At 34.9% G+C, this 14,878-nt stretch overlaps 1 protein-coding gene across 4 annotated transcripts; it reads left to right on the forward strand.

Annotated features, from left to right (window-relative positions):
* The first annotated feature begins 5,170 nt into the window (after positions 1 to 5,170).
* Positions 5,171 to 12,904, forward strand: LOC136223956 (spermine synthase). 4 transcript variants are annotated; one of them, XM_066012149.1, is made up of 11 exons: positions 5,171 to 5,384; positions 6,803 to 7,023; positions 7,136 to 7,180; positions 7,580 to 7,656; positions 7,770 to 7,892; positions 8,908 to 9,012; positions 9,117 to 9,189; positions 9,308 to 9,379; positions 10,884 to 11,079; positions 11,380 to 11,509; positions 12,310 to 12,904. In XM_066012149.1, exons 2-11 carry the CDS (start codon positions 6,834 to 6,836, stop codon positions 12,403 to 12,405), a joined length of 1,107 nt encoding a protein of 368 aa, XP_065868221.1. In that variant the 5' UTR covers positions 5,171 to 5,384; positions 6,803 to 6,833; the 3' UTR covers positions 12,406 to 12,904. The 4 variants fall into 4 exon arrangements, with proteins under 4 accessions (XP_065868221.1, XP_065868207.1, XP_065868223.1 ...); XM_066012135.1 differs by having other exon boundaries at positions 5,174 to 5,384; positions 6,770 to 7,023; XM_066012151.1 differs by lacking the exon at positions 5,171 to 5,384 and adding an exon at positions 6,137 to 6,210.
* The last annotated feature ends 1,974 nt before the right edge of the window (positions 12,905 to 14,878 follow it).

Genomic DNA, 14,878 nt, shown 5'->3' on the forward strand with positions numbered 1-14,878 from the left:
ATTACCTGTAGGTTAGATCCCCACTTGATATTGGTCGCTATTTGGGCCTAACGTCTCTCATTGGAAGGTCTAAGAATAGTGTCTTCAGCTTTCTGAAAGATCGTTTGTGCAGGAGGTATGACAGTTGGGGTATTCGATTCTTGTCTACTGCAAATAAATATGTCTCCTTAAATCTGTAGCTCAAGCACTCCCGGCTTACTGTATGAGCATATTTCTACTCTCTCGGACTTTGTGTGACAAACTTCGAAAGGTAATGAACTCATTCTGGTGGGGTACGAAAGCTGATGGAAGTCGAAATATACATTGGGCTAGTTTGTCGAAGCTAAGTGCAAGGAAGGAAAAATGAGGCTTGGGATACCTAGATCTTCAGAACTTCAATGTCTCGCTTCTTAGCAAACAAGGTTGGAAGCTAATATTTGACCCATATTCTGTAGTAAGTAAAATTTTCAAAGGTAAATATTTTCGCATTAATACTTTCTTATCCTCTAAATTGGGCAATAATCCATGTTTCGTTTGGAGGAGTGTGTGGAAGTCCATTGATGTGCTTCGATTAGGGCTGAGATGGAGAAGTGGAGATGAAAAATCTATCAGAGTCTGGATGGATCCTTGGTTGGTAGATAATTCGAATAAATTTATTTCTTTTTTCTTATTATTTGGACTTTGATTATTTATCCCATGAACCAAAGGTTTTGGACAGAAGAAATATTGAAGATTGACTTAGCCTTGAGGAGGCTAAGATGGTCTGCAGTATGATCATTCCAAGCAGGAACTGTGCCGATGTACTAATATAAGGTCATACAGCTAATGGGGTGTATTCGTCTAATTAAGGATACAGAGCTATAGAAGAAGTCGTGCAAGGGGGTTCCGACGAAGCCGTTGAATCGAAACTTGAGTGGCTAAAGTCCTCAAGTCGCTTAAGTTAGAGATCCATTTAAAAGGATGTCTAACGCGTCTCGAACCGAGAAGTCGAATAAACCGTAAAGAATAAAGTAAAATGAAAAAAAAAAAGAATGAAAAACAAGATGTAGTTGAAACTATTTTAACCACATAATTACAAACATTTTGGGAAAAAATATTCAATAACCCTAAGTTAAAAGAAAATAAACCCGAAGCCAACAAAAGGAAAGTTTTCTTAGTGGCATTGTTGTGATCTAGTCAATATTTAAATCAAGAGAATAAAGATAGGTTAGTCATCAATGCTTTATCTTTGTGAAATAATGCCGTGATCGATCATATCATAACTTAATATTTATTTGTATGATTACGTATTGAACTTTATGAAAAAAAATTATATTCTCAATTATCTAATCATATCTTTGAATACAAGCATTTTCTATTTTTATTACATATATCATTTGGCAAAAGCATGTCTCACGTTTTTTTATATATAATAAATAAATAAAAGGGTCCGTATGATTTATCTGTTATTTGATGTTCGGAAAGTTCTAAAGTGGCTCAATAGAAAGGGTGTTTTGTTAAACTGCTGCAAAAGTGGTGGTTTTAGATCTTAATCAACATGCTTTCAGGTTTTATTATGACATTATTCTTGATAATGGTAATAAGTTGATCCATTCATTTAATGATGTTAAATGTTGTCCATAAACTTGTAAAGGCATAAACAAACACTATCTTAATACATTTCTGATCCCTCTATATTTTAAAACGTTTTATTTATTATTGAAATTTGCTTTAAACAACTTATGACTATCCGAATTTGTTTTAAAATGATCTATTGACCCTTTTAAATTTAGCAGTATATTGTCGCTAAACTTAACTAAATGTAATATACACTTCAACTTGGTGATGAAATTGATTGTTAGCTTTTGTATCTTTTCATACTCTACATGGAAAAGTTGAGAACCTTACTTTGAATTTATATAGTTTTGGGTTTTATTTGCTAGATGTGTTTGGTAAATAAACCAGAGGAAATTACATTAAAAATCAAATTTTAATTTTAATTTTAATTTATATTTATTAAATTTTTTAATGTATTTTATTATTATGTAATTTTAAATCTTAAAATATCATAATATCATAACTTTTTTTTTTGTCAAATTTCCAGTTAACTATTTGTAGGGAAAAGACAGTTTTTAAAAAATCACAAGATTTAACATTTAAATAAATTTGTTCAAGAGTTTAAGACTCTTGTAAATAATTTATCAATCCTGACTAATATGTAATTTATCCAACTAGACTACATATTTTAGGCGTAGGCCTAGATTCTTAATCTTATTTAATTTTTTCGACATATTTATTTTTCGTAAAAGTCCTAAAATATATGTTTTTTAAACAAAAAGAAATTTCATTAATGAAAGTCAAAATATAATATAGAACAAATAAAATCACGAGGTCTTAATGAGCATTCCACCAGTCCTAATATAGAGTAGGCAGCCCCAGCAGGCTCACAGAACGGCTAACAAAATTGACACTAACGTCATTTAAAGAATTTAACAGAAATTTACACTCTTATAATATAATACCATAAACAGACCTAAAAGGTCATTCCCTAAGATGATTAACTACCGTAGCAACATTTGATTCAATCTCACATCTTCTAAAAATTTTATTTTTTAACCAACTCATCGATTCCTTTATACCCATTGCTTCTCCATTCCTGACTTGGTAGTTTTCTGAGAAAAATTTAAAAAACGCACCATAGAACTGATCTTCACTATTGCGAAGCATAACCCCAATCCCTAAGTTTTGGTCTGATTTGTCGTGATCACCAAGGGAACATCGTCAGCTATTAGGTTCGATCCGTTACTGCTTGTTGGTCAGTTTCCATGGCCGAAGCTTTATGCCTGAAGGAAGCTCTTGATTGAGTTAGGGAAGTGAGGTTGAATAATGTTTAGATGGAATTTGATGAGAAAATAATAGTGGATAGCTTTCATAATAAGTCTTTAGGGTGCGTTTGGTACGCTGTAATGCAATATAATATAATCAAAGTTGTAATTTAATCAAAGTTGTAATGTAATGTAATTACCATTACATTATCATGTTTGTTTTATTATGTATAATCATAAATTTCTATTTACTTTTATAAATATATATAATTATCTATATAACAATGGTAATAATAAAAAAATAATAATAATGTGATGTAAAAAATGGAGTAAATGAAAAAGTTAGATCGAAAGAATTAGGAATACATGTTGGAATGTAATGAGAATTCCTATTGATTTCTTTGGTAATCTTCATTACAAAATTTATTGAAGAAAATTGAAGTCATAGAATTCCCATTACATTCCAATAAAACTATAAAGTGCATCTAAATATAGTAATGATCTTTTAATGTAATGATCATTCCATTACAAAGCTCATTACAAAGCTCATTACGTCTTACTAAATATACCCTTAGATGTTTTAGAAATTGGTAGGATTCTCGATTGTTATTGTGAGTTTGCTAAAAAAATGTCCCAACGTTGGAGTTTCTTTTGCTAAAAGTCAAGCAAATAAGGTAGTATATATTTTAGCTAAAAATGTTTCTTCTTGGTCTAGTCCAGCTTTCTAAAACTCATTTGTGAGATAACTAATTTTTTAATAATAATTTTCTTTTTCGGTGTATAATAATGTCACTAATTGTCTAATAATGATAGTTTCTTTTTTCTTAAAAAACCCACTCCAATTCATTATTATTATTTTTTTTAATAATGTGAAGTTTTATTAACTTAAATCAAATAAAAAAATATTTAAAAAATATTGTAAAGAAAAGGTGGTAGATATATCCACACACTTCGAACAGATATATAATTGATTGATTTGTTAGAGCATGAATAACCGAATTCGTTGAACGTTTAATAAAAAAGATAGAGTACAACTCTAAATCTCATAATAAATGAATGCAATCAGAAATAATATCAACTAAATACAAATGATTTTCTAAACCCATTTGAATTGCCTTGACTATAACTATAACGAGACAATCCGACTGAATTTGAATTTTCTCACTAGGACGACGCATCTTAATCTAACTTAAAACTTCTTTGATAGCAATGACCTCGGTTAACTGATGACTGTGATTAATAATGTATTCTCCAAAGTGATTGATGATGCAATAGATTGAAAAAGAACTTTTGATGCCAGAATTGAAAAAAAAAAGAAGAAACTTGTGAAGAACAAGACAAAACCAAACTTATCAGATCGATAAAAAAACTCATATTTTTTTTTGGTATTCCTCTGATGTTCTTCCATCTTCATAGTACTTCCTAGAGCTCTTTAAATTAATATTGTGAAAATTCACTACAATTCATTACTTGATTCACATTAAAAGAAATTGAAAGAATAACAAAAGAAAAAAGAGTAATATAGAACCACATGGAAGAATTTCGGTTTTTTTTTTTTTTTTTTTTTGATAAAAATGCCATATCTCATTTCATTGATATAAAAGGTACAACATACAGCACGAAAATAAACCCATACAGGCTATAGCCAGTATAAGCTCCACAAAGGGAAGAGAAATGACTACAAAGAGCAATATAAAACTACAAAGAGCAATAATAACCATAAAAGGTAAAAATACAACAAACATAGAAATCATATTCTTCTCGTAAGTCAAGTCCCGTTGAAAAACCTCTGTAATCTATGCTTCATCATTTAGGCTCCTCCGGATGTTCGGATCTGAGTCCTTTCTGTTTTTGCAACCACGCAGATCTATAGATCTACGGACAAGACGAAGTTTTTCCGCTCTTGCTAAGACCGAAAAAAGACTAAAAGAAAAAAGTATAGCAAACAATTGTAGATCTGACGGAAATAGAAGTTCAAGAAGAAATATAGATTTCAAACGAACAAGAAAAAATAATTTAAAACGAAAACGAAGACTAAAACATAAATTGGAGGAGGAAGAAGGAAGACAAGCTTCCTTCTTCCTCCTCTAACTAGATCTGTTTAGAGAGCTACAATGGAGAAGTGACGGTGGATAGCGGTAAGGACGGGATATGAGAAGAAAAAAGAAAAAATGAGAAGAAAGTTAGAGAGAAGGAGGAGAGTCTCTCTCTATGAAAGAGTTGTTAGTTGATAGGGAGAGAAGAATTTCGGTTTTTATTCGCCTAACTTCTCGTTGAACATTCAATTAAATAATATCTTTTTTTTTTAAATATCTTTTTGAACTCCAATTCTTTTTTTTAATTTAATTTTGCTAAAAGAATCACAAAATATTAAGAAAACAATAAAATAAAATCTCTGTTTATTCTCTCTATAAGTACACCCAAACACGCCATTTTCGCCTAAACAAAGCAAAAGCCTGTGAAAAGCCAGAAAATAAGAAATTGAGAAAATCAAAGCACGATAGTCTCTTCCATTTCCTCTTTCCCGCTCATTCCTTTTACACATAGCGTTTTTGATTGATCGATTACCAATTTAATTCACATCACTGCCATTGATATCAGGTAATACTCTATGTTCTGGCCTTCTCTTCTCTTATTTTCACTTGCAATCGTGTTCGTATTCCTTTTATGTATTTTTTTGAGTTGCGTAATATCACTATCTTCTCTGCTTTGTCTTGGCTGGAAAATGTAATTTTATTTTATTTTTGATATAGCAAGCGTCAATGGTTTATTATGTTTAGGTGCATTTTCCCCCTGTTTTCTGGATTTTTTTTTAATAAACCCTAGCTCCTCTCTGTGTTTTGTTGTTATTGCTTTATTTGCTGATCAATGTGGATTTGTTTCAAAAGTTGTTTTTATTGGAATTAATAATGTTCGTGAATCGTGTAATTTGTGATCTCTGTTTTGACTGGGGAGTGGGAATTTTCCTTGAAAAATTGAAGGGACTAAAATCCGAACCTTTTCTTTTAAATTTAATTTTATTTTAGTTTTTCCTCTTATGTCATCTGAGTACTGAGATTTCTGTTTTTTTGTTCTTTGTACAGTCAAGTAGACGTGCACGGCTTCTTGTTAGTTTATTTATTTACCTTTTGACCTTTTGTTGCTGTCTGCCATTAATATTGAATGCCGTAACATTGTTGAAAATTGAAAGATTGGATATTGTTTACTTTTGTAAGGTTTTTTCAACTATTTGTGCTTCATTAACGTCCTTTTGGATTGAGATAAGATAATGTTTACGTTTTTCAAGTTTCATTCTATATTTTTACCATAAAATTTAAAATTTATTTTTAAATGCATTTGAATTGAACTGGTAAAATTGTCTACTATGACCTATTAGGGGACATTATTCCAATTTTCTTTTGCCTGTTGAGGCATTTCCCTCTGAAGTGTATTACTGCTTGACTGTCAATTGGTTCTATGAATTAGATACTGTCTTGGAAGTTAATGTTGTTGATTTGATTTGATAATTTATCTGTGACCATGTTTTTTTTTCTTTTTACCAGTTTGTAGTGAGTAGTGACATGTAGGTATGGTTTTTTTTGCCTGTTTAGTAGATTTATGTATCTTCAGTAATTTCCTACGTTGTAATCTGTATAATACGTATCTTTCTGATCCCCCCCTTTTTTTTAACTTAAGTTGTAAAACAATTAGGCTTCATAACTTACCATTTGTATGATGGCTCTCTTTCTATAAATTGAAGTCGCATGCCTCTTTATGCCTGTGTTTATGAAACTTCTGGTAATTTTCACTTGCATTTGCCCTGCCGCCTCTTGTCTATTTTCCCCCCTGCCGCGTTTGAACTGGCCTTTCTATGTTAATTTCACATATCGCTTTTATCTTCTCGTATTGAATGCTTGAGCTTCCTGCATAGTGTATTTGTATTTTTTTTTAAATTTCTGTTGTGGTTAGATTTTTATGTTACTAATTATTCTTTTCTTTTCAAAAAGTTCTTATCCAGTACATCTTGATATTAATTCTAGAGACTGGAGCTGGAGAAGAAAAGGATAATTTATGGAGGACGGCGCAGGAAGAGGTTTGGAATGCCAGAGGATTATGGATGGGAAGGAGAGTAATGGGAATGGCTTACAGAAAGCAATTCCATCTTGTTGTTTGAAAGCTAGAGCTTCTGCACCAGAAGATGATGCTAAATGCCACTCCACAGTTGTTTCTGGGTGGTTCTCAGAATCTCATTGCTCCTCTGGTCATCATCTTTTGAATTTTCCTTATCTTCATGCTCCAATATAGATTCATGTGTGCAACTTTTTATGTTCTAAATGAAACACTTCTGATCCCTCCTTCATTGATTATTACAGGTACAGCTAGCAAAAGGGTTTACTTTAACAACCCGATGTGGCCTGGTATGATTTTTCTGTCACAGCATATACATATTTGATGTCATATTTCGTGCTGTGCTTGATGTTAGCTCTTAATTATTAGCGGTAATCTCCTGATCACTTTATGGCATTAATAATTGGAGAAAAACCGTTCGAAAATTTGAAACCTTTTTCATTGAGTGGATGAAGGAAGGTTGGAGTGTTTGCCCTGCCTGCTGCTTGTTGTTCACTTACAAGTCTTTCCTGTTCCCTTGCTTATTTAAATTGTTTTCTTTCTCTTTTGTAGAATGAAAAAACATCATTATGTGCTATTACAACTATGTATTTGGCTTACTTCTTTTGCTCTGTTTTTCTGTTTCAGGCAATAAATTATAGAGCCACTTCTACTCTATGTTTAATAACTATGACTGTTGTTATTTGCAGGAGAAGTGCATTCATTAGAAGTAAAAAACATTCTGTACAAGGGAAAATCAGAGTACCAAGAGATCTTGGTGTTTGAGGTTTGACTCAACTTTGTAGATTTGGCAATTTTTATGGCTGACGTTCTGTTCTTTTCCTTTTTAAGTAAGTGTGTATATTGTGTATTGGCTGATACCGAGTTATTTATTTGCAGTCATCTGGATATGGCAAAGTTCTAGTTCTTGACGGCATTGTCCAGTTGACTGAGAAAGATGAGTGCGCCTACCAGGAGATGATTGCTCATCTTCCACTTTGTTCAATTCCGTCACCTAAATCTGTAAGCCCTGCTTTTGTTTATTTCTGGTAGAAAACTATCTCTGGTGTGCTACTATATGTCCTTGCTCTCTTTGGTAGAAATGGAAAAGAATTGAGAAAAGAGGTTAAAACACCAATTTGTTTGCTCTGTGGCCTCCTTGAGTATTTCTTCTCCGCTTCTCTCTTTTCTTCTTTTTTTGCCAAACTTAAAGGATTATGCAAGCGAATCAGCCTCTTGGAACTCTTGGAATCATTTACTGAGAAGGATGAAGAAAATTTGGTTATTTCCTCCTGCAACTATACATAATCAAATTATAACTACATATTTCTCTGAAAATTAGCAAATAATATGATTAGAAATGGTAGTAAATTATGCCTGGTTGTTGTAGTTCAGCCGGTGAATGAACTTTGGAATTCATGTGCTACACTTTCTCTTTGTATGTTCTTTGTTTTTTTTTCAAATGATTTGCCTTGGAAATTTTTGATGGTGCTTCACTTCATCTAAGTTTATATAGGATTTTCCTTGTTCGTTCACCATTATAACTTTCCTGAAGTTGAAATAAGTTTCAAACTTCGCAGATTACGCCTTAAATAGAGGCACAATTCACATGTGAATTTTAGTGTCCCATTGAATGATAATTTTCCCTTAATTCAGTTATTTGTTGGCTAAGGGAGTTGTTGCTCAGGGATGCAAATAAAAATCTGATTCTTGCATTATTAGTCTGGCATGCTTGTCATATTCATTTTTAAATTTATCATTAGGAATATGTTGTTTCTTGTTTTTGGGCAAGCAAAATGCTAGAAGATGAGCTCAAGTTCCTGGGAAGAAGAGCAAATATTGTCACCTTGCAATCTTATTTAGCAAATATTGTTGGTTTGTTCTATAATTTTCCTTCTGTAAGCCTTGTCTATCAAGAAGGCCATTGACCACCATATAAACAGTGTTTGCTTTGGAATCCTAGTTGTTGCTTCCTTTCACAAGATAAGGGTGTTGAAGTTGAGTTATCTATTATCATTTAACTAAATATGTTCTGTAGGTTCTGGTTGTTGGTGGTGGTGATGGTGGGGTTCTTAGGGAAATTTCTCGCCATAGTTCTGTGGAGGTCATTGACATATGTGAGATAGATAACATGGTGATAGATGTAAGTGATAATTTGACAATTCCTTTCATGTTATCTCAAGTTCCTCTATTATTCCTCCTTAGCTTATTTTCTCTTCTCGAACTAACACTTCTTGGTTATTCTAGGTGTCTAAGAAGTATTTTCCAGAGCTAGCCGTTGGATTTGAGGACCCTCGGGTCCGACTTCATGTAGGTGATGGTATGATCAAACAGTAAATTCTCCATGGTTCAATTTTATTTGTTAAAAATTTAAGCATGTGTTGCTAGAACATGTATCAGTTTGTTTTCTAATGTATCGTGCATTTGTATCTCAACAGCTGTTGAATTTCTTCGGCTTACTCCTGAGGGGAAATATGATGCAATTATTGTTGATTCATCAGATCCTGTAGGTATGTTCTCTAACTGAATTTCTGTGATCTCCTTGTTTTTAGATGGTCTTGGAGTCTGCATGTGGTTTGCATATTTCCACTATGTGAATCTGTGAGAGTTGTGTGTGCTGAACAAGGGAGTAACAGTAGGTGGACTTGTTTTTAAGGATAAGGTCTAAATTGTCCCTATCTTTTTTGAAAAAGTGCAGATATACCCCTAATTTACGAAATGGTATAAATATATCCCTAAGGTTCTCGGGCAAGATCAATTTTACCCTTACCTAGGAAGCACCGAAACTTCTAGGAGATTAATGTACGAGTGTCCGACACTCCGAGGGCACTCGGCGACACGCACCCAACACTCCAAAATAAGTGCCCCCCCTCTTCTTTTTCTTTTTTCAATATGGGGACAGATCTTCTAAGTTAATTAAGTAGAATATAGTGTTTTTTTTAATAATTTTACAAAAAAGAGGGGTTGATAAATACAAAAATAAAATAAAACCCCAATAAAAAAGGAAATCAAAATATAAAGAAAAGAAATCTAGCAACCGCACCCTTTTTCTATAGTTTAAATAGTTTGAAGTATTAAATATTTCTTTGATGAATAAATGACTTATTATGGATGTTATTTATGGTTTATAATGACTTCTGAATGTTATATATATATATATATATATATATCTAGAGTGTCCCCGCCGTACCCGTATTTCATATTTTAAAACAATACTGTTTGCCGCAACCGCACTCGTACAGATACGAGTACCCGTGTTGGTGCTTCCTAAACCCTTGCGTAACAGAAAAATTGAACAAGCCGGTTTGACTGTTATTTGACCTCCACATCAACTGCCACAAGTGTCCAAAATGTTAACTGTGTTACTAAACATTTACACAATTACAAACAACCTGCCAAAATGCCTACAACTAAGTCTGCGGCGGAGAAGAAAGACTCACAAGGCGGTTGGGGATGAGCACTAACTTTCTTTGTTCTTATAAAAAGCATTTCTGTGAATGCTATTCTGATCTAAGTGGTCCTACAAAGTTAGTTAGCCTAGGGCACGGCAACCGACTTACATGCATCGATGTCCGCCGTTGACTTCCACATATAAGTTAATCACAAAAAAAAACTGCAAAAGTGTCTAAGATGTTTACTGTCAAATAATGGTCAAACTCGCCCGTTCAAAGTTTCCGTTACATAAGGGTAAAATTGATCTTGCTTGGAAACGTTAGGGGGCATATTTTGTAGGCACTAAACAGACCTTTCTGCAGAGGTTCTGGTTTCTAGGAGTTCTCATAAAACTTTTAAGGATCGAATTCTTGATTACTCACTAATAACTGAATATTCTTTCAAAATTTCTAGTATTTTGTGTCAGCTGCTTTATTATGAGTGTGGTTTTCTCGAGTTTCTTTGTTGTTGGCTGTACCGTCCCTATAGAGTTTAAAACGCTTTTCTAAAGACTCCCTCTTTAAAGCATTTGTTAAGAATTATTTTATGTAATCATGTTATGGAGGTTGTCTTTCTGTTTAGGCCCGGCTCAAGAGCTTGTAGAGAAGCCTTTTTTTCAGACAATAGCCAAAGCATTAAGGCCCGGTGGCGTCCTTTGTAACATGGCAGAAAGCATGTGGCTTCACACACACCTTATTCAGGATATGATCTCTATTTGCCGTGAAACATTCAAAGGTTCTGTTGACTATGCTTGGGCAAGTGTTCCGACTTATCCAAGGTAATATATTTTTTGGATTGATTCTCTGGATTTGAGAAGTGATCTAATCCTAACAAGTCCATGAACCAGTCCATCCGTGAATACGTGTTGTGATTTTCTTTCTGGCCTTTATTTTTACTATGTAATGTTTTTGTTCTTGCAATTGGTTTTCAATGGGGAGAAACTGCAGTTCAGTCATCTGAATTTTACCTTTATGAAGTTGCACTTCTCTAACTTTTACCACCTGCGGGTTAAATAAAATGAGATATTTTAAATTCCAATTGTGAGTGACTTTTATTCTCTGTTTATGGCTGGCTGCAGTGGTGTGATTGGTTTTCTCCTATGCACAACAGAAGGTCCTGCTGTTGATTTTCTGAATCCTGTTAACCCTATTGAGAAGTTAGAAGGAGCGACCAAGCATAAAAGAGAACTTAGGTTCTATAACTCAGAGGTTGGTGCTCATCACTTGAAGCTTATATTTATTGATTTTGCACTTATTTTTTGCCAACTAACAAAACCTTCATCTTATTGGCGCCTGAGCAAAATGCCAGAACTTTAAACTGAAACCAAATGAATCAAACTGAATTTTTCAGTCAACTGAACGGTTGGAGAATATGCATATTGAACTTTAAACTGAAACCAAATGAATCAAACTGAACCCTATTAGATGAAGTGTAAATGATGTTTGAAGCTAGTATCTCGAGTCCACTCATACGAGTCCAGTCAAGTTGGCTTAGGTTTCGAGCCGTCTCTATATAGGAGTATCAAACTCGATCAAGACTCGGTGCTGAGTCGGGTGTATCAACTTTCATGTAATGATTGTCCTTTTGTACCCTGTCATGAACAATAGGCAATCTGTTCTCTGAGGCTTACTGCTGTCAAAGAATTTTATATGCCGTGTCTTAGTTACCATGTATACAGTTAGTGCTTAACATCGTTTTTTCTGTAAATTTATATATCAACTTTGAACTGGATGAAACATTTACCAAGGATGTATATAATGGTAATTGAGATTTGACATTAAATTTGAAGTTGGGGGCATAAGCTGATTCTACATATGCAATTGCTGATGTAGGGCTGTCAATCTCTAACATGACGACATGATTTACAAAGACCACGCTCTTGACACTGTTATTTATTTTTGTTTCATTTATATCATATACAATCTTGTGGAATATATAGATCACATAACACGATAACCTGTTTTGACTGTACTGATGCTTGATTAAATGTATATATATTCTTGGACAGATGCACTCTGCTGCTTTTGCTTTGCCGACATTTTTGAAGAGGGAGGTGAGCTTGCTTCGGGATGTTCCAACCACAGGAAAAGCAAGCTGTGATTGATTAGAGTTTGAAGATGAGTAAGCCTATTTAGTCGAAGTATAGATGGAGAAGAGTGGGATTTACTCACTCTGCCTTGTGAGTTTATGAACTTATTAGCAATAGATTTGAAGGCAATGATAATTTAGAGAGATACATATTCAATATGCATCTGGTCTACCTCTCAGCAGTTTATTATTATGTGGGAGAAGCCATTATAAAACGTGTTCAGATGCATTTAGTTGTTTGTTTTGTGGATATTCGCAGTGGCGGAGGGAGGAGGGTCTGTTGCACCCCTGGCCACCGGAATCCACCTTGCGAGAGGTGGTTCCAGACGGCACTCTACCTAAGAAGATGGGCAGAGGGTGCTGCAATTGCACCCCATATTTTCATTCCTGGTTATGCCACGTGATATTTGTGATTTGTAACGTTATTTTCCTATCTATTAATGGTTATGCTTTGGTTGAAAGACAATGTAAATTTTATCCGTTTTACTTCAAGTTTTATTCTCACGGTTTTAATATTTACCATTTTCTATATGTAAGTTGGTTCATTCCAATACCATCGTGATTCTCTAGAGCCGCTTCAATTAGGTCTTTCATGATGTTACCATTCCTTTAGGATCCTATTGTTATAGGCTCATTGTATCCCACTTAACCTAACCTAATAAACTCAAAGGAGGATCCAATCCTTCTAATGCCTTTAATAATGTTCAGGCTATTCCGGCAAACAGCATTGCCCTCTGAAATCATTTTAACCGCTTCTTGGTTATCTGACTCAACTAGAAGCTTCTTCACCCCTAGATCCTTAGCAAGCTTCAGGCCAGAGAAAATCCCCCAAAACTCTGCAGAAAATGAAGAACCAATACCCAAATTTTGAGAGAAGCCAGAAACCCACCTGCCACCATCATCTCTAAGGACCCCTCCTGCGGCAATTCTCTTGTCTCTTAGACGAGAACCATCAGTGTTGAGCTTAACCACACCTTCACTCGGCCTACGCCAGCTTAAAAGATTGACCTCCTTCCTCTGAACAACCCTAGCTAAGGGGTCTTCAACAAAACTCTCAACCAAGGTACTAATCTTTTTAGAAAAGAAATCAAGGACATTTGGCTGGGAAACCACTCCTCCTCCAAAGATCTCCTCGTTCCGCCATCTCCAAATCTGATGGTAAACCACCACAAAAAGAAGAACACCCTGATTCCCAGGCAAAAGAATCCATTTAATTCCATCTACAAACCAATCAATCTCAGAATGGGCTAAAAAGGAAGATAGCACATCCCTAGGGAGAATTCTCCTCCAAACCTCTTTACTTTTCTCACAATCCCTGAGAGTATGGCACAAAGTCTCCTCAAACCCTCTGCATCTGCCACATACTCTAGAATTCACCAGATGCCTCCTTTTTCTATCCGAATTAGTAAGCAACCTATTCCTAGCCCCAAGCCATAGGAAGCTCCTAATACGGTACGGCACTTTTAAGGCCCAAATCGTCTTCCACACCCCAGGGGAAGAAGAATCCAAACCCTGATAGAACGCTTGAAAAGCAGATTTACACGAATAGGCCCCATTGTTAGTCAGCGCCCAACAGTAACTATCATTGTCTCCAATTTGATTACTAATTTGAACACCTCTAATAGTAAGGAGCGATTCCAGACTGAGGTAGGAATCAAATTTATCCCAAATCCACTCACCCTCAGAATCCACAACATCAGCAATCCTCCAGTCCTGAATGTCCAACGGAGGCAAGGAAGTACACACCTCCAATAAAGGCTTCTTACCTATCCAAATATCCTTCCAGAAACTGATGGATCTGCCATTACCCACATTCCACCCAATTCCAGAACAAAATTCAGCAAAAACTGCAATAATGCCTTTCCAAAAAAAGGAACAATTAACCACTCTATCCTTAGGGCCCCCAAACACCTTATCCTTCCGATACTTACCGCATAAAAGCTGGACCCACAGAGCTGAAGGAAACTGCCACATCCGCCACAGGAGTTTCATTAATAAGACTTTATTATTATCTTTGGCTTTCCTAATGCCCAGACCTCCTATATCTTTAGGCTGACAAACTTCACTCCAAGGAACAAGGTGGATCTTTCTCCCCTCCTCAGCTTCCCCCCACAGGAACCTACGGTTAATTTTATCAAGATCTTTAAGCACAGGTTCAGGAAGATGACAAGCCTGCATAATGTGATTGGGAGTCGCACAATTAACAGATTGAATTAACGTAAGACGGCCAGCGAGAGAGAGAGTCTTAGCTTTCCACGTGGCACACTTCATATTAGCTTTATCCAAAGTATCTTTAAAAGACACTTTAGACACTCTCTCACTATGGAGGGGGATACCCAGATACTTCCCGAGAGAGCTAGTCAGAGGAATACCCGACAGATCACTCAACCTTTTACAGACTCTCTGGTTCATATTTTTAGAGCACATCATCCTAGACTTTTGGACATTAAGCTTCTGTCTAGAGGCCGAACAGAAACAATCACGAATAT

This window comes from Euphorbia lathyris, chromosome 1, assembly GCF_963576675.1.
Source record: "Euphorbia lathyris chromosome 1, ddEupLath1.1, whole genome shotgun sequence".
In the NCBI taxonomy this organism is placed as follows: domain Eukaryota; kingdom Viridiplantae; phylum Streptophyta; class Magnoliopsida; order Malpighiales; family Euphorbiaceae; genus Euphorbia; species Euphorbia lathyris.